The sequence below is a fragment of the Hemiscyllium ocellatum genome, chromosome 5, assembly GCF_020745735.1.
Source record: "Hemiscyllium ocellatum isolate sHemOce1 chromosome 5, sHemOce1.pat.X.cur, whole genome shotgun sequence".
Classification (NCBI taxonomy): domain Eukaryota; kingdom Metazoa; phylum Chordata; class Chondrichthyes; order Orectolobiformes; family Hemiscylliidae; genus Hemiscyllium; species Hemiscyllium ocellatum.
The window spans coordinates 42274496-42292800 of record NC_083405.1 but is presented as its reverse complement, the minus strand read 5'-3'; the positions used below and the strand labels follow the sequence as shown (position 1 = coordinate 42292800).

Here is an 18305-nt window from a genome sequence, read left to right as displayed (position 1 = left end):
GCTAAACATTTGGTTCCCACTTTTTTCCAGAATTTGTTGTATGTTTTCTATTGTGAAGACAGATGCAATGCACTAATTTAATGTCTCTTTGTTGATAATTCAATAGCAGAGTTTATTTTCTGATCTCAGGTCTTGTGTTACTCTGTCTCCATTTCCTATTTTCTCTTGCCTTACCAATTTTTGGATTACCACGACTGAATTCCAAAATCCACCCAATCTTCAGAAATCTTTTTATGAACACTAGAAGCCTTTTCCTTTGATCTAAAGCTATTAATTCCTTAGTTTTGTCACATCTGAATATCTTTTGTGTCGTGTTTTTCCCTTAAAATGAATATATATTTGTTGTAAATTATGTCTTAATCCTTTAAATGCAAGCCCATTGTTTGTCACGATCAGTTGGGTTTTCCAAGATATGGTAGTCACACTCAGATTGCCACTCGACTCCTTCGCGTTTCTGATAGGAGGTTCCGATTAGGGCTCCTTCAGAAATGTGGAACATGTCGTAACTCTGACAGGTCTGTGCAGGATCGTAGGGGTAAAGCAGGCCATGCCCCCTTTGCACAGTAGTTTATTGCTGTATTCTGTATCTTAAATAGCCAGTGCCAGAAGCAGACACTTTTACAGATCCTGTGAAAGGGTAGGTAGGTAAGGTAAATGTGAGGTTAGGATGCAAGTGGGTAGCATGGTAAGGTGCCAATGGAATCTTCATTTTCCCAGGAAATTCTCTTCAGGTTTATAATATCAGGGACGCGGTAGAGTCCCCAATGCAAAACTCCCCTCTATGCTGCAAAATGGCCATTTGGCAACTATAAAATCTGGGCATATATCTTTTAATGTTGTTTTCCAATCAACTTTAGTTCACTCTTTCCTCATAGCTACATCACTTTGCTTTGTTTAGTGGTAAAACCCTTGTTTTGGACAATTAACTAACTTTCAATTCATTCCAATTTTCCAACATACAATGGTCACTCTTTCCTAGAGATCCCTTCGTTACAAGGTTATTAATTAACCCTTTCCCATTGTACAACACTAAAACCAATAACCTATTCATAACTGGTGCTTCAAACTACTGAAACAGAAAACTATCTTAGATACATTCTATATTTCCTCCTCCATTACAAATTTATTTTGCCCAGTCTGTATGAATATTAATACTTTCCATATATACCATATTACCTTTACGATATGAACCTCTAATTTCCTGATTTATACTGTGCTCTACATTACAACTACTGTTAGGGGACTTAATAAAAAATGCACAAAGTGCTTTCTTCCCTTGCTATTTCATGGTCAGTTGTATGCGAACAAACAGCTGCACAAGTTGATTTCACCAGAATGTGAAAGATAAATCAAGAGTGAAAATTGGAGACAGTACCTCAGTATTAAGCACTACCAGAAAAGAATTGTTTTATTTTCATTTGGATACAAACTGACCATCAGAGAACAGACTACGTATGGGCTAAAAAGCAATAAGTAAATGCAATGTACAAATACTGTTTGGGCTACAAGTCTAATGGAAAGGACAGCCTAAAGTGGTGGAAAAATAATGGTACAATATTATCCATATATAGATAGTAGGTTCAAATGTATGAGGTACTGTATGGTGCAGAAATTATAGAGACTTCCCTGTTTCCAAATTGGAAACTCAGGCCCTCACAGGGCTTAACACTAAGTTTTGTTTTACATGGTCAATGAACAATGGCACTGACAGATAAATGAAAATACAATGCCATTTTTGAAAAGGTTAATGAACATGACAGCTTAGGTTATCCCAATCTGTTAACAATGTAAAGATTTTAAAAGTTTACTTTTGGCTTTTTGAAATGTTCTGGTAATGGGATAATGATCTAAGAATTATCATATGAAGTTTGCTTTGTTATTTTTCAGGGCTTTATGTTTGGAAAGTCTGGGGAAACCCTCACTCAGAAACTGCGGTCTATGGCCTTCAAGGCAATGTTACGTCAGGTTTGTAATTGTGATGCAACATGATGTGATGTTCATGAACTCTTTTTAGATCTAAAATGTGGTTGATTTATATTGTTTCAAGAGGAATAGGCTGAGAAATGTTTTCTCATTAATCAATGTGTCCTTAGTGCCAACTCATGAAGAGAGAATTCCCTGGCTACCAATTTCATGCCACGGCTGAGTAAGTGTCTGAGTCTACAACAATCTGTTTGAAAAGCTAATGTCATATTGACCCCCAGATGAGCTTCTGACAATTTATCTCACCATCGCTTACATTGCCAATTTATGTCAGCAGCTTGACTGATTCTGCCTCTGCCTCCATTTAGCTGCTGCTGAAAACTTTTGGTGACCTCTAAACTATAATATTCCATTTATATGTCGAACCTGTCGCACCATCCATTATCTTTTGGCCAATTGCCCTAATTTCACCTTATTTGGGTTTGTATCATCACGTACTTTAAAGTATTAAAGGCACAGTACAAATATAAGTTGTTATGTTGGCGAGCAGAACTGAAGGAGAATATTTCTGTGACTATTTGTCATTAATGATAAATCTTTTTTGACTTAACTTTCTCCCTTTATTTTCTGAGTCTTTTTAAATTGTATTTTCTGTGGCACTTTATAAACATCCATTTACATCAATAGTTTGAAGTGATTACATGTCATGAAAATTTGTTTTAAGAGCCCACTATAGGAATTGAGGACTTCTGTTCCAAGTTTCATATAATACAGCTCATGAATGTATTTTATCAAGATATCTGCCATGTATTAATTGAGATTACCGGACAGGTATTTGACAGTCTTCATTCTCTCTTTGTTTAAGATGCCACTCTTCTGCCAAGTTTTTGGTTACTTTATCCTATTATCTCTCTGTGTGAATTGGTTTCATACATTGACAATCTTCCTGAGGAACACCTTGGGAATTTTCTAATACATTAAATGCTCCATTTAAATTCATGTTACAGCTATAAGATGCAAAGTAGTATGAACTAAATTTCACTGAATTACACACAAACACACACACGCACGCATACACGCATGCACAGACACAATATATTGCATATTGTCAAAAGTCAAAACTGTCAAAATATGCAGCAATCTATAAATTGTCAGTGCTAGTCATATTTCACTTTGGTTCTCCATTCCATTCATAGTTTCTGCTTCATTCTGTCTCTAGGAGATTGCTTGGTTTGATGATAAGAAAAATAGCACTGGTGCCCTAACCACAAGACTGGCAACAGAGGCATCACAAGTCCAAACAGTGCGTAACCTGTTTTTTGTACACATTCCAAAGTTCTGTATTTATCATACATTGTTAGCTATTGAAATCACTGACTTTAAAAAAATGTTATCTGACAGGTCATGGATGTATTGTATGGTTAAATGGATTAAGAACTACGTTTTTAGGTATAATTATGTAACTTCAATAAAGAGTTTGCATTACACGAAATTACATTTGTTCTATGGGCAAAAATGAGCAAAAGATATGATCCTAGATCCCACAAGGCAGCTTTGACCTCCCCTCTGCTGATCATGATCTTTCTCTCTCCTTCTGTCTGGGGAGAGAGAACTCTATTCTCAGAATCTATAAAGGCATTGAATACAAAAGCAGGGATGTACTTTGAATATAAAAGCAGAGAAGTACTTCTAAGGCCCTATAAGGTTCTGATCAGACCACATTTGGAGTATTGTGTGCAGTTTTGAGCCCCATATCTCAGGAAGGATGTACTGGCCCTGGAGCTTGTTCAGAGGAGGTTCACAAGAATGGTCCCTGGAATGAACAACTTAACATGTGAGGAATGTTTGAGGACTTTGGATTTACACTCAATGGAGCTTAGAAGGATGAGGGGTGGTCTAATTGAATCATACAGAGAACTGAATGGACTGGACAGAATAGATGTTGGGAAGATGTTTCCATTGGTAGAAAAGACTCGGACCCAAAGACATAGCGCTAGAGTTAAGGGAAGACCTTTTAGAATGGAGATAAGGAGAAACTTCTTCAGCCAGAAAATGGTGAAATATGGAATTCATTGCCACAGAAGGCTGTGGAGGCCAAGCCATTGAGTATATTTAAGACTGAGATAGACAGGTTCTTGAGTATCAAGGGAATCAAGGGTTACGGGAAGAAAGCAGGGAAAAGTGGTTGAGAAGTTTAACAGCCATGATTAAATGGTGGAGCAGACTCAATGGGCTGAATGGCCTAATTTCTGCTTTTACATCTTATGGTCTTATGGCCTTATGACTCCCATCCATCTTAGCATTAATCTCCTCTCCATGCTGTGATGGCAGCTGACTTCTCCTTTATCCCCAATCCACATTCCAATCTTCAACAATCCCAGTCCCATGATGGTTTCTGTCACCCCACTCACTGAACTCCAGTGTTTGATCTTACCTCTATACCACCCCCCATTTTCTACATTCCCCCATCCTGCAGTATCCATGACCATCTTGGAGATCTGTGAGAGTAACCTCCCACTGCTGGCTCTCTCACCTGAATGCAAAAGCGTACCTCAATTTGACATGTCAGCCGAATGGCAGCAAGTGGAAAAATTCAGTAGGACCCCCATGTCCTTGGCTTTGCCTCTCTACAGACAGTGGGGCTGTGAATCTTTCTGGCAATGAGTGCAAGTGCAGCTGTTGAAGTTTCCTGGGAGCTAAGGGCAAACATTCGAATACCATCACTGATACTTTCCTCAGGATCAGACAAACTCCACTGATCTTTTGGAGTCACCCTACCAAAGTGCATGAGTGACATTTTTGTTTAACTTCTGGATGGTGCGGTGAGAGAAAATGAAATTCAGCTCCATGTTTGCATCTAAATAAATTGGATCTTACTAAATCCCCATACTCCACTTGCCAACCTTCCCGTGCCTGAATCCCTCAACGAAAGAAGCAGCTGCGGGAAATAGCTGAGGTTGTCTCCCTTGAAATCTTCAGAACCCATTTTCAGATTGCTTCCCACTTAAAGGTTTTCTTTAGCAGGATTCCATTTCAGCAGGTCATGCCTTGCCTAACTAGCAATATCTGTGGAAATGGTGGTAAAATACAGACACTACTCCGTGTGGGTAACAGAACTAATGCAGAAGAAGAAGAAGAAGAAGAAGAAGAAGAAGAAGAAGAAGAAATACTCCTCTCTCTCTCTGCAAAGTGAAAAATTCCATGATAGAGAGACTCCACCTCGACACTAGCAGTGGCTTTGGCTTGGATCAGATATACCAACAAGCACTGGAGCAATTCTCCAAATTGACCTCTCTCTCTCCAGGCATACAATCTGTGCCTATTTGGTCAGCTCTGCACTGCCTTTCCAATGCCACAGAAAGAATGGATCATAAGACTATAAGATAAAAGAGCAGAATTTGGCCATTCGGCCCATTGAATCTACTCCACTATTCAGTCATGGCTGATATATTTCTCAACCTCATTCTCCTCATAACCTTTAATTCCCTGACTAATCAAGTAACTATATATCTCTATCTGTCAATGACTTGGCCTCCACAGCCTTCCTTGGCAATCATCTGCTTGATAAAAACAATGACTGCAGATGCTGGAAACCAGATTCTGGATTAGTGGTGCTGGAAAAGCACAGCAGTTAAGGCAGCATCCGAGGAGCAGGAAAATCTACATTTCGGGCAAAAGCCCTTCATCAGGAATACAGGCTGTATTCCTGATGAAGGGCTTTTGCCCAAAACATCGATTTTCCTGCTCCTCGGATGCTGCCTGAACTGCTGTGCTCTTCCAGCACCACTAATCCAGAATCATCTGCTTGAATTAGTTTATTTCTTTAGATTTCAATAAATTATGCCCTGTTTCCTGGTTTTAAATTTAAAAATGCTTTCAATCCTTTACCAGGGCCATTTATTGGAGATAAGAGAGCAGCCTTCCAAATTCCATTCCTCTGTTAAGGGAAGTCACCTAGGGACAAATTCTTGAGGGATCGCTCCTCTCTGCTGCCATAGTTACGTAAACAAAATTTTCATTAAACTTCCATGTTACAGGAGCATGAGAACCCCTAGATAAATTCATCCCACAGTTAAATCGATAGTGATGTTTGGAGGACTTGTAATGGGTCAGGGGGAGAATTTTCAATCTTGCTAACCTATCAGGGTGGCAGAGTGGCTCAGTGGTTAGCACTGCTGCCTCAGACCAGGGACCCCATTTAGATTCTAGCATTGGGCAACTCTCTGTGTGGAATTTGTACATTCTCACCATGTCTGTGTGGGTTTCCTCTGGGTGCTCTGGTTTTCTCCCACACTCCAAAGATGTGCTGGTTAGTTGAATCCATGCTAAATTGCCTATGGTGTCCAGGGATGTGTAGATGAGGAGGATTAGCCATAGGAAAAAACAAGGCTATAGGGTACAGGGGTGGATGTGAGTGGAATGCCCTCCAGAGGGTCAGTGTGGTCTCGATGGGCCAAATGACCTGCATCTACATTGTAGTGATTCTATCAGTAACCTAGCAGACTGGACTACCTGTCTGATAAAGAGCCCAATCTCCTTTCATCTCATGGAAAAGAGTAGCATCCAAAGCAGGCAGATTCCACAGATGTGAGAGTTTGCAATGCACAATGGAGAGCAAGGCATTAGCAGCAAGTAGAAAAGGTTAAAATAAGGACATAAAGGAATGGCTAAACTAAAGGACCCTAAAGGGAATTTTGAAAGAAAGGAAAGGTTATTAAAGTAACAGAGGTACAAGATCAGGCACTGTTCAAGATAGACATCACTTCTTGGCACTGTCCACTTACTGTCTGAGATAATAATAAAGTAAACTTCTTACAGAATGTTTATCAATTTTTTTTTCATTTCAGACTGTAGGTTCAAGATTAGGACTAATAGCTCAAAACATTGCAAGCATGGGAGCTGCTGTTATTATATCATTCATATATGGATGGCAGATGAGCTTGTTGGTACTAGCAATAGTGCCCATCCTTGCTATGGCTGGAGTGGTTGAAATGAAATCTCTAACGGGATACACAAGTCGTGATAAGAAAGAGCTTGAAGCAGCTGGAAAGGTAAAGTCAGCTCACCATGATCAATTTCAGATGATTTGAACATTAAATGTTGAAGAATGACCGATAATGACTCTGTGGATATATAACCTAATTTTTATGTGCACAGCATTTTTTTCCTCTTTGGCAAACTAACACGTAGCATGGAGAAATGAATGTGTACCCCCATCCATTGTAATTCACCTACATGCACACCCATACAAACACATACACAGCCACACAGACTTGCACACATGTAGACAAACAGTTGCATCCACACATATACAGACAAATGCTCAAGTCCAAACATTTCGCTCACAGCCCAGGAACACAGAAGTGGGAAATTTTCTAGTTCCACAAATCCAATCTGGGAAAGTGCTGCGTAAAGTCAAGCTTTTATTGGTGGGCTTCCGAGGGAGATGGGTCGAGTGAACCCAGAATGAAAACAGAGGCTACTAACATTGGATGCACAGGACTGGTATTTATGCATTGATACTGTATAACAGTTGTTTTTAAAAATTGTATCAGCACTCACTTCCTTGTCCCCAGACAATCTCCATGCTCCATCAGTGCTAACTCATGTCACTTCATACTCACTTCTATGCTGCTCTATGCCCTTCCACTCATTCCTACAGTCAACCCCACAAATGTTATGCCACCATATGCCTGTCTACCATCCCGCATATCCTGCATGCTACCTCATACACCCTCTATTACTGGATACATCTCGACCATTCCCATGGCTTCTCATTCCCTCAAAGTGACTCTGGTCCACTCTACCCACCCCCATAATGCCCTGTACTAGCATGTACCACGGTACCCACCATCCTAGCTCTTTATAGTCTCATACCAAGTGAGTGTTAACTCATATCAATCCTTTGCCCCAACCTACAAACTATACCTTCCCCCATCCATGCCAATTCACCTAATATGCACCACGGGCAAACCTCAGGAGCCATGTTGACACACGTATGTGTCTATTGTTGTCATTGCTACTTAAAAAGCACTCTCATTGATTAAAAAAAACAATGCATATCATTCTTTCAACTAACATCATATTTGACATTCTTTGGCAGCTTGGACACATTGATACACGTGAACATGCAAAATGACAGGATTTATCATAAGTAATTTTATGCATACACACATTGATGACAGTCTTATCTGTTAAAATGCATATGGGAAATTTGCCAGCTATGACATGATACTTACAGCATAATGATTGATTAAGTAATAATTTCAATAATGGAATAGACTCCCTTTTGGAAGCACAGGGAGGAAAAATGATTCTCTTTCAGAGAATTTATCACATTGAGCATAACAGCTCAAATACTTGCTCAGATTTAAACTTACGTTATTAAAACATTGCAAAGTTATTTTAGATACAAACATGCTGAAATTACCTCCTGACTTTTCTTTAGGCCCTGTAAACGTGCAAAAGTTGCAGAAGTTATTTTCCTGTATTATTTTTAAATGCGATCCAGTTCACTTAAAGTGTTGCTTGTGACCTCATCAAATATTGAAGAGAATATATAATTTATAGGAGCCAAGATCATACTTGTTGTTCTCTCCTTGGAAACTAATATTCCAAGGACGAGCAAATGGTTCACAACTGCCCACAAAGAGAGATTTGCAGTGAATCAGCCTGACCCTTTTACATGTCTATGTGGGAGGTGAATGAACAGCATTTCTGAGGCATGGACTCTCTTAATTAAAACAAAATCCCTTTAACACTCACTTCCTTCTAACCCAGACAATCTCCATGCCCCATCAGTGCCAACGCATGCCATCTCAAACTCATTTCTTTGCTGCCCTCAGCCCTTCCAATCATTCCTTTGAAGGAGAGGGGATGTTGCTTAGCAAAAAAAAAGTCAAAGAAAAGGAAGAAAATTGTTTTGCAAAATTAATATGCTGACTCAGTGCATATTTAGTAAGAAGAAGTTACCAATGGCATTGCCTGGTATTGAAATTTTGACATTATAAACAACGCTTAACTTTGCTTTTCTTTTAATTTAAAGATAGCGACAGAAGCTGTGGAAAATATCCGCACTGTCGTTTCTTTGACTGTGGAACCAACATTTGAAAAGATGTATGATGAAAACTTAGAGTTGCCATACCGGTACGTAAATCTAAATGCAATTATTAAAATAGATTCAGCTATAACAGCATAAATGTTGCTTAACATTCACTAGAATTTTAAAAAGGCACATTTACAAGAAACGCAGTGCAAATTCAGAATTGAATTGCACATAAGTTATTGCACATAGATCCTAGTGGCACAGTGTTTATTTCCTTGCCTCTGTGCTACGAAAGCCAGGTACAGTGCAATAACATCTATGAACAGATGAATAAAATGGTTAGCAGACAGATCCTCAATTTAACTGTTGATAAAATTTAATCCTACAGCCTATTGTAGCAAATATGATTCAAACCTTACTCTTTAAGTCTGTATTTAATGATATACATCAAGCAGACATAATATTGTTTGGTTTAGTACTTATTGAACTGATATGAGCAAACAAACTTCATATTGTTCCACTATAAGTTGTTACAATCCCCACTCATAGTGCTACTGGGTAAATCAGATTGCAGAGGAAACCATGCTTACTAGATTTTATCTTTAATTTGTTTCACTAATTAATGGTTGTTGGCATTGATTTTAGGGGTGTTCATGATCATAGCTACCTAATAATAGACAGATGGTGATTTGTAATAGTTTTTGATGGTTTATTGAGTTTATAAAGCAATAGTTTAGATAAGACATATTAGTTAATTAGATAGAGTAAGTATACAACCGTGATAATTAGGGATGGTTCAACATGGGTTGTTTCTGTAGTGATTGTAACAAGGTCAGCCATGTAGATCTCATAGAATATGAGTTCCCTAACTGGGGCTGTTAAACTGGTCCAATCAGGAAGCCCTGGCCGACAAATATGAACAGGAGTGTTAGAGGTTCTGCTCATTCTGGGAGCTGGCTGTCAGCTTGCTGGGTCAGTGTCATGTATAATGCACAAGCAAATACAGGGTGACTCGGTAATGGGATACCAGCCTTTGTGGGGTTATTTTGGTTTCAGCCTTGTTAATGTTGTGGGGCAGCATTCTGCTCTCTAGCCGAGATGTTAGGGGTTGCATCCCCAAGTTGTCCCCCTCTTCTTCTGGTTCACCTTCCAACTGGAGAAGACAAATCTCTGAAGACTGCTCTATAAGGGCTGCTGACTACAATGGCTATCTGATGGGAATCACGCAATGTGGATGGGTGCCTGCAAAGATGAGGTTATAATGGAGGTTACTCTCAATGTAAGGACTTCATCTCCCACAAGGATTGTGCAACCATTGTCTAATAGCAGCGCAGACTCGATGGGCCGAATGGCCTAAGTGTGCTCCTCTATCATATGAGAACTACTCGATGAGGCCTATCTGATGAGAATTACTTCCCGGCCCTTCGACATTTGTTTACATAACCCATTTGGGCCCAATGATCATGCACAGCTGCTCATGATGCCAGGATAACCATGGTCCCCTGATCTTCCTCCATCTGAGGGTTAGTTGACCATGCCCTTCCCTCAGGTGAATTTAGAGACGAGGCCATTTAATTGACCCAGAGACTGTAAATTATGATCCCTGCCATATTCTGACTTCGGATTCATGCAGAACCTTCCCACAACATTGCAATTAGGCCTTAAGTTGACAAGTTATTTCCACTGAAGGTCCTTACTCCACCACTGCTGTTAGTCAGCAATGGGAGCATGAAAGTTGCCAGGTGGGGAGGAGATAAAAAAAAGCTGATCCCAGGAGGATCCCTCACCCACTGTCGGGAAAGGGTCGGGGTGGGGGGTGGGGGGTGGTGTGGTGGCGATGTGTGTGTGTGTGTGTGTGTGTGTGTGTGTGTGAGGTGGAGGGACGGGCATGTAGAAGGCCACTGAGCGTCTCGCCCATACTTTTTAGTCTGAACTCCTACCCCCAACCTCGTGTGAATGCTTTAGAAAGTGTGCAAAAGCAGTTGACAAGAATGTTCCAGGGATACAGAAGCTCAGTTATGAGGATGGATTGAAGAAGTTGGCACTGTTCTCATTGGAGAGGAGAAGACTAAGAGGAGATCTGAAGGAGGTTGATAAAATCACGAGCAGGTTGGATACAGCAGATGGGGAGAAACTATTTCTGTCCATAAAAGGGATGAGACCAAGAAACATAGATTTAAAGTGATGGGTAAAAGAAGGAATGGGGCAAGCAAGGGGAAACTTTATTTATTCAGTGGCTAATTAGCATATGGAATATACTGCCTGGAAGTGTGATGGACACAAGTTCAAGAAGGCATTGAAGGATTGTTTAGGTAAAGATAATGTGCAAGGGTATGGGGAAAAGGCAGGAGATAGGCAAGAGGTTAAAAATGCTCATTTCATGAGCTGGTGCAACCATGATGAACTAGATGGTCTCTTTCTGCACTGTGATACTTCTGTGATTTTAACACCTTCCCTGAACCAAGCAACTCACTTCTGGCTTTACTCACCTATGTCCTCAGTCCTTCTGTTGATCCTGGGCCATTGGTGAATGCATAATCAGCAGCTTTCAGTATCCCTGCCTTCAGGTGGTAGGATTTCCATCTGAGTGGGGGTGGTCCACTTAAGTGCATGAAAGGATTTCTCCAAAAGGATGTGACAATGGAGTCTTGCCAACTCTCCAGCTAATGGATGAGACCGCTATCCCTTCGATAAAATTCAATCCAGTATGCCCTCTTCCTGTCACTTCAATCTCTTCCTTTTTTTAACTTGCCTAGCTAAATTTGAGTTTCAACATCTTTTCTGCTAAATGCTGTAAAATATGTTGGTTTTGTGTGGCCTGGAGAAGAAAATATGAATTAAGTATGCACTGTGTATCTCTGTTTTATGTATGCAAATGTCAGGCTGTGTATATTCTGGATTTAATGCACCTTAACACTCTGCATGTTTTGCAGAAATGCTAAAAAGAAATCCCAGGTCTATGGTTTTGCCTTTGCACTGAGCCAGGCCATCCAATACTTTAGCTACGCTGCTTGTTTCCGATTTGGTGCATACCTGATAACAATAAACGCAATGGATGTAGAAGGTGTTTTTCTGTAAGTAACATGAACTGTACCTGTTCTTTTTGTTCATTAGGGCAATTAGTTTAATTTCCAATACATTCAAAATGCTTGAAATATCATTCCCCAGCCTTTTAATTCATAACTCTGATCAATGATGTAAATTGTTCAAGATCTGTCACATAAGTGTCTGAGAGGCTTTTAATACAGCAGGATTCAACCAAAAAGAGGTGACTAGAGAGAATGAAAATAATGTGATTTTCCTACAATGTAGAAATTTGAACCAGATTCTTATTATTGAAATTTCTGAATATGATAATGGTGGGATTAACTTTATACTGAGAATCACTTTGACTCTGATGTTCTCTGGGCTCTTGAAATATCACTTGAAGTATGTTTATGTTACTGTCCTACACGTGACTTGTTTGGGCTAGAAGACAATTTTGAAGGTTTCTGTTAAACAAAATATGTATTTCTGTATCTACCAACTTTGTCTGATTTAATCATGCAAGAAACATTCAATTTGTATGATACTATGTTGTCTGAAAGGTTTTCTGAAAATCATTTTACAGTGTTTTTAATGCGATTGTGTATGGTGCTGTCGCAATTGGACAGAGCAGTTCTTTCGCTCCTGATTATGCAAAGGCAAAAGTTGCTGCAATGAATCTGTTTGCACTGTTTGAGCGTGTGCCAGCCATAGACAGCGATAGCACTGATGGGCAGAAGCTGGTGAGTATTTGTTTGCAAAAACTAACAAGAAAGTAGTGTGCTTTAAGATCTCAGAATTAAGCCGAACAGTAGATGACATTAATGCTTAATGTTTGCAAACAGTGCTTTTCTTTTGTATCTTGTGCACGCAATTAAATGCAAATTGTTGCCATTTTTTATTGCTATTTAGAAGCGTTTATCTTGCTGGAATAATCCATGCTGTTTGTTTTGTTCTCATGTGGTTATATTGGTCACTTATGAATATTTTTATTTTAAATTTCATATCCTGTGATGTTCCCATAGATGACTGTGCAACCCGTCCATGCCGACCACATATGCCAACCCAATCTAGTTCCACCTGCCAGCACCCGGCCCATATCCCTCCAAACCCTTCCTATTCATATACCCATCCAAATGCCTTCTAAATGCTGCAATTGTACCAGCCTCCACCACATCCTCTGGCAGCTCATTCCATACACATACTACCCTCTGTGTGAAAAAGTTGCCCCTTAGGTCTCTTTTATACCTTTTCCCTCTCATCCTGAACCTATGCCCTCTAGTTCTGGACTCCCTGACCCCAGGGAAAAGACTATTTATCCTATCCATGCCCCCCATGATTTTATAAACCTCCATAAGGTCACCCCTCATCCTCTGATGCTCCAGGGAAAACGGCCCCAGTCTGTTCAGCCTCTCCCTATTGCTCAAATCCTCCAACCTTGGCAACATCCTTGTAAATATTTTCTGAACCTTTTCAAGTTTTACAACATCTTTCCGATAGGAAGGAGACCAAAATTGCACGCAATATTCCAACAGTGGCCTAACCAATGTCCTGTACAGCTGGTACATGACCTCACAACTCCTGTACTCAATACTCTGACCAATAAAAGAAAGCTTACTAAACGCCTTCTTCACTATCCTATCTACCTGCGACTCCACTTTCAAGGAGCTATGAATTTGCACTCCAAGGTCTCTTTGTTCAGCAACACTCCCTAGGACCTTACCATTAAGTGTATAAGTCCTGCTAAGATTTGCTTTCCCAAAATGCAGCACCTCGCATTTATCTGAATTGAACTCTATCTGCCACTTCTCAACCCATTGGCCCATCTGGTCAAACTCCTGTTGTAATCTGAGGGAACCTTCTTCGCTGTCCACTACACCTCCAATTTTGGTGTCATCTGCAAACTTACCAACTGTACCTCTTATGCTCACATCCAAATCATTTATGTAAATGACAAAAAGTAGAGGACCCAGCACCGATCCTTGTGGAAATTTCTTTCCTGGTAGGTCAAACATGTATTGATATTGCATAGCAAGTCCTGCTCTTTGATCAACAGAGTCCAATGGTATGGCTTGCATGAATCCCTTTACAGTAACAATTTATCCACTTTACCTGTCATAGCTGTGTGAAATCTGCCAGCATTCTTTGGATAATGGAACTGCAACACCATAATATGGAAATGAGTTAGAAAACCCCTTTGGTTTAAATGCTACTCTACTATGTCCAAGTATTTATTTCTTCACGGAGAATAGTTTTAATCAATGTTTTATAAATTGCATGACTGCAAAGCAAAAATAAATCAACACAACATTGATTTTTTTGTATATTTTAGGGAACTAATGGGAAAAGCATTACGTATCATGTTAACTTCATGTTTTATACACCATCATTCTTTTGCAAATGGATTTACCCCTTCATTGTTGGAATGAATTTCTATTTCTTTTCCAGAGTAGGTTACTTTGCTGTTGCATACAGCTCTATTTTGATAGCCTATAAAATTTGAAAAGTCATGTCCAAATGAATAAGCAAGTTGAATATTAGATTGGATGTTCGCCTTAATTGCAAAAATGTCCTTTTTTCTTCATAAATAACAAATTACATTCTCAAAAATTACATTTTTGAAGTCAAGTGTTCTCACAATTTTGTTACTAAGCTGTTAAGTACTGAGAAAGTTAAGCAATCTCCCTATGCTTGTTGGGAATAATTTCAGTTCTTTGTGTGTTACGAGTATGGAACCTAAACTCTGGTTTAGATGTGTCATGATGTATCCCATATATTTTACTAAAATTAACGATAAGTATTTCAATCAGACTGTAAAATATATTTAATATCTTTCACTATGCATTAATCATATGCTGTGGCTTACAAGTCTTTTTTTCATAGCCTGCCATTATATAATTTACAAGATAATTATTTTTCCATTGTTTGGTTCATATTAAATTACCATAAAAGATAATCTAGCTTTATGTTGCTAATTAGTGAACAGGGGTTCAAAAGTACTTTCTCAATGATTTTTCAATATTTCTACTTCAGATTTTCTTAAATACTTCAATAATCATATCTGTCATAAATGTGGAATTTAATTAAACATTGATGCTGTTGTTCTAATAAATAGAGTCTGTTAACACATCTAATGACATTCCTGAAGAATTGGCAAAACTCTTTGATGTGCATGCAAAATTACATTTTCTGGAAGCTAAACATACTATATGGAGAATCGTTGCAGCTGGCAAATTCAATGCTGAATGTACCTTTTCCATTTCATTTGTTTTGTCATAGGAAAACTTTAATGGTGACTTGAAATTCTCCAAAGTTTACTTCAGATATCAGAGTCGTCCAGATGTACCAGTGCTCGAAAGACTCTCAATCAAGGTTGGCAAAGCACAGACTTTGGCACTCGTTGGCAGCAGTGGTTGCGGGAAAAGTACATCTGTGCAGCTTATCGAAAGATTCTATGATCCACTGAAAGGAGAAGTGGTAAGACTTACTTTTTGTACCATTAAGTACAAGAGTGGCTTTAACAAATCCCATCTTGTTCACTTGAGACCAAAACTTGAATACATTCCAGTGAGAACTTTTAAAGTGGAAACTGGCTATGCAAGTTGTCACATTGTTGACATGGTCACTGGCAGTCAAACCTCTGAAGCGCCACTCTTATTCTATTGGGCTGACCTGGAAAGCTAAGGGATGAAACTTAACATTGGTTTGTAGATCAGGTGATATTGGCTCAACATCCCATTTTACATCTTAACCAGTTAACTCCAATGTAAATGAAAATGGGGTTGGGTAAAACAGATTATTAATCTTAGTGCCTTATCCAGATAAATAGTTGCTGCTGAGCCAGAATATTATCTCATTAAATTAAATGGAATTCTGACGCAATAAAGAAAGTTTTAAAAGTTGTCAGCAATTGCTGTGCACTGCCTTGAAATAGAATTGACTGTATTTTGATCCATGAACTATTACCAATGGGGTAAACACATCTCTCTCCTGAAATTATTATTTTGTGATCGTACATACTGATGGTAATTTTGTATACCTGCCAATCAATTAGCTGACCTTCTCTCAAACTACCCTAGCCGAGCAAGCCTGGGGCATGAATGCAGAAGCCAACCTTGCAGTTATTTGTATGCCATCTGCTTCTTATTTTCTTGATAACTACAGAAAAAGAGCTTGGTCTTAATCTTTGAGGTGGATCCTGAACCATTTCCCTACAATCTGGCCTCCTGCCTGAAATGTCCACCAAAGCTGGGTGCTGAAGGGGTTGGAGATGGGACAGTTGCCTCCCATGTCTAATGTGGGGACAAAGCAGGCAGATTAGAAGACCCACTTGCATTCATTGGGATGTCAATCCAGCTCTGTATTTGATAGTTCTCACTCACCAAGCCCCCGTTCCTTCTATATCCACCTTAACCTCTTCTCATTTGACCCATCTTATCATTTCCTCCCATTCTTACAGTAAGGACTCTTTGGGAAGCTTGTAGAACTATCAAACTAAACAAATTGCCTTTCAAAAGTCTCATTAAAGAATCCCCTTAGAAACACATACAACTGTCAATCAAAACAAAATTCACTGTTTCATTCATAGCTGTATCAACAATCCCTGCTGAACTGAGTCCATTGGGAGGGGGGGGTTAGATCTCACCCAAATATTCTTAATACATTTTCATTGCACAACTGTGTCAACAAAAATTGTAGAGCAAAATACACTAAAACCTTTGAAGTAGTAGAACAGATAGCTGGGCTAGCAATCAATGAAAAGATAAAGCATGTGGTTCAATTGACAAATAAAAATTTCAGTCTTGACACAATTTAATGCAGAAGAGCTGATTAGCCAGTGGATAAATTAATCTAAAGAGGTTTCCACCTTCACAAAGCTGATCAATTTATTGAACATTTTCTCTTTCCCAAAATGATTGACAATCAACCACCGTTGAAAAAAGTGAGGACTGCAGATGCTGGAGATCAGAGCTGAAAATGTGTTGCTGGAAAAGCGCAGCAGGTCAGGTAGCATCCAAAGAGCAGGAGACTTGACGTTTCGGGCATGAGCCCTTCTTCAGGAATGATTCCTGAAGAAGGGCTCATGCCCAAAACGTCAATTCTCCTGCTCTTTGGATGCTACCTGACCTGTTGTGCTTTTCCAGCAACACATTTTCAAATCAACCACTGTACTAAACATATTTAACAGCTTAATTAGTTAACAGAGAGGTCAGTAAAGATGCAGTAGCAGAACTGGAGGGGATATTTCAGAATGCACAGAGCAGATACATTTCAATGGTAAAAACAATTCAAAGTTCAGACCCACTATTTGCATTTAACTAGAAATGTTGAAGGTAATATCAAACAAAAACAAATGCAATTCTGCAAATAAAGATGGCAGGACAGAAGTTTGTAAATAATATGAAAACAGCAAAGAATGACCAAGAAATTATTAAAGAGGGAAAAATTAGAGATTGAGAGAAAACTTACCAGAAATATTAAAAACGTGTGACTTCCAAAAGAAAAAAAGAAGAAGGGATTTAACAAAGTGAAACGGGACAATTATTAATATAAATTTAAGACAATGACAGTGCAATTGAACAAATTGAATTGAAGACATCAGTCTTCACTGTTACAGGACACAAATAACATCTCAGAAACAGCAATACATCAGAAAAGGGAATAAGGGAGGAAGTGAAGAAAATCGCAATCACCAGCAAAGTGATACTAAGTAAATTGTTGGATTGTGAGTGAACAAGTGCCTGGAACCAGATGAATTTCATTCTAGGATCTGAAAGGCTAGTGAGAGAGTTGGAGTGTGGTTTTAATTTTCCAAAATTTCTTTGATTCTTGTTAGCTTGAAAATGAGCAAATCTAACTCCTTTATTCAGAGCAAGTGGAAGACAAAATTCAGGTCAGTTAGTTTAACATCTGTCATACAGAAAATGTAAGAAGCTATTATGAAAGAAGTTACAACAATGTACTTGGATAAGTTCAAGAGAGTCAGGTAGCATTAACATACTTTAGTGAAGAGAAATCAAGTTTTATCATTCTACTGGTTGTCCTTGTAGAAATAACACAAAGGAATGGTTGCTGCACTGTACAGAGATGTCCAGAAGGCATTTGGCAAGGTATCATATTAAAGGCTGTTGCAAAAATTAAAAGTTGGTGGTGTAGGGCTAGTATATTGGCACATTTTGAAGATTGGCTGACTAGCAGGAAGCAGAAGACTTTGGGTCTTATTTCAAGTTGGCAAGATGTAATAAGTAGGGATCAGTGCTGGGACCTCAACTACTTCCAATTTATATAATTGGTCACCTTATTTAATTACCAA

At 39.0% G+C, this 18305-nt stretch overlaps 1 protein-coding gene across 1 annotated transcript in view; it reads left to right on the top strand.

Moving 5' to 3' along the window:
- The window catches only part of LOC132815933 (ATP-dependent translocase ABCB1-like), an 80890-nt gene that overhangs the window by 48774 nt on the left and 13811 nt on the right, over positions 1-18305 (top strand). The window contains 7 exon segments of the mRNA XM_060825305.1: positions 1888-1965; positions 3143-3226; positions 6771-6974; positions 8969-9069; positions 11902-12042; positions 12579-12735; positions 15272-15469. Of these exon segments, the coding sequence (XP_060681288.1) occupies positions 1888-1965; positions 3143-3226; positions 6771-6974; positions 8969-9069; positions 11902-12042; positions 12579-12735; positions 15272-15469 (963 nt within the window).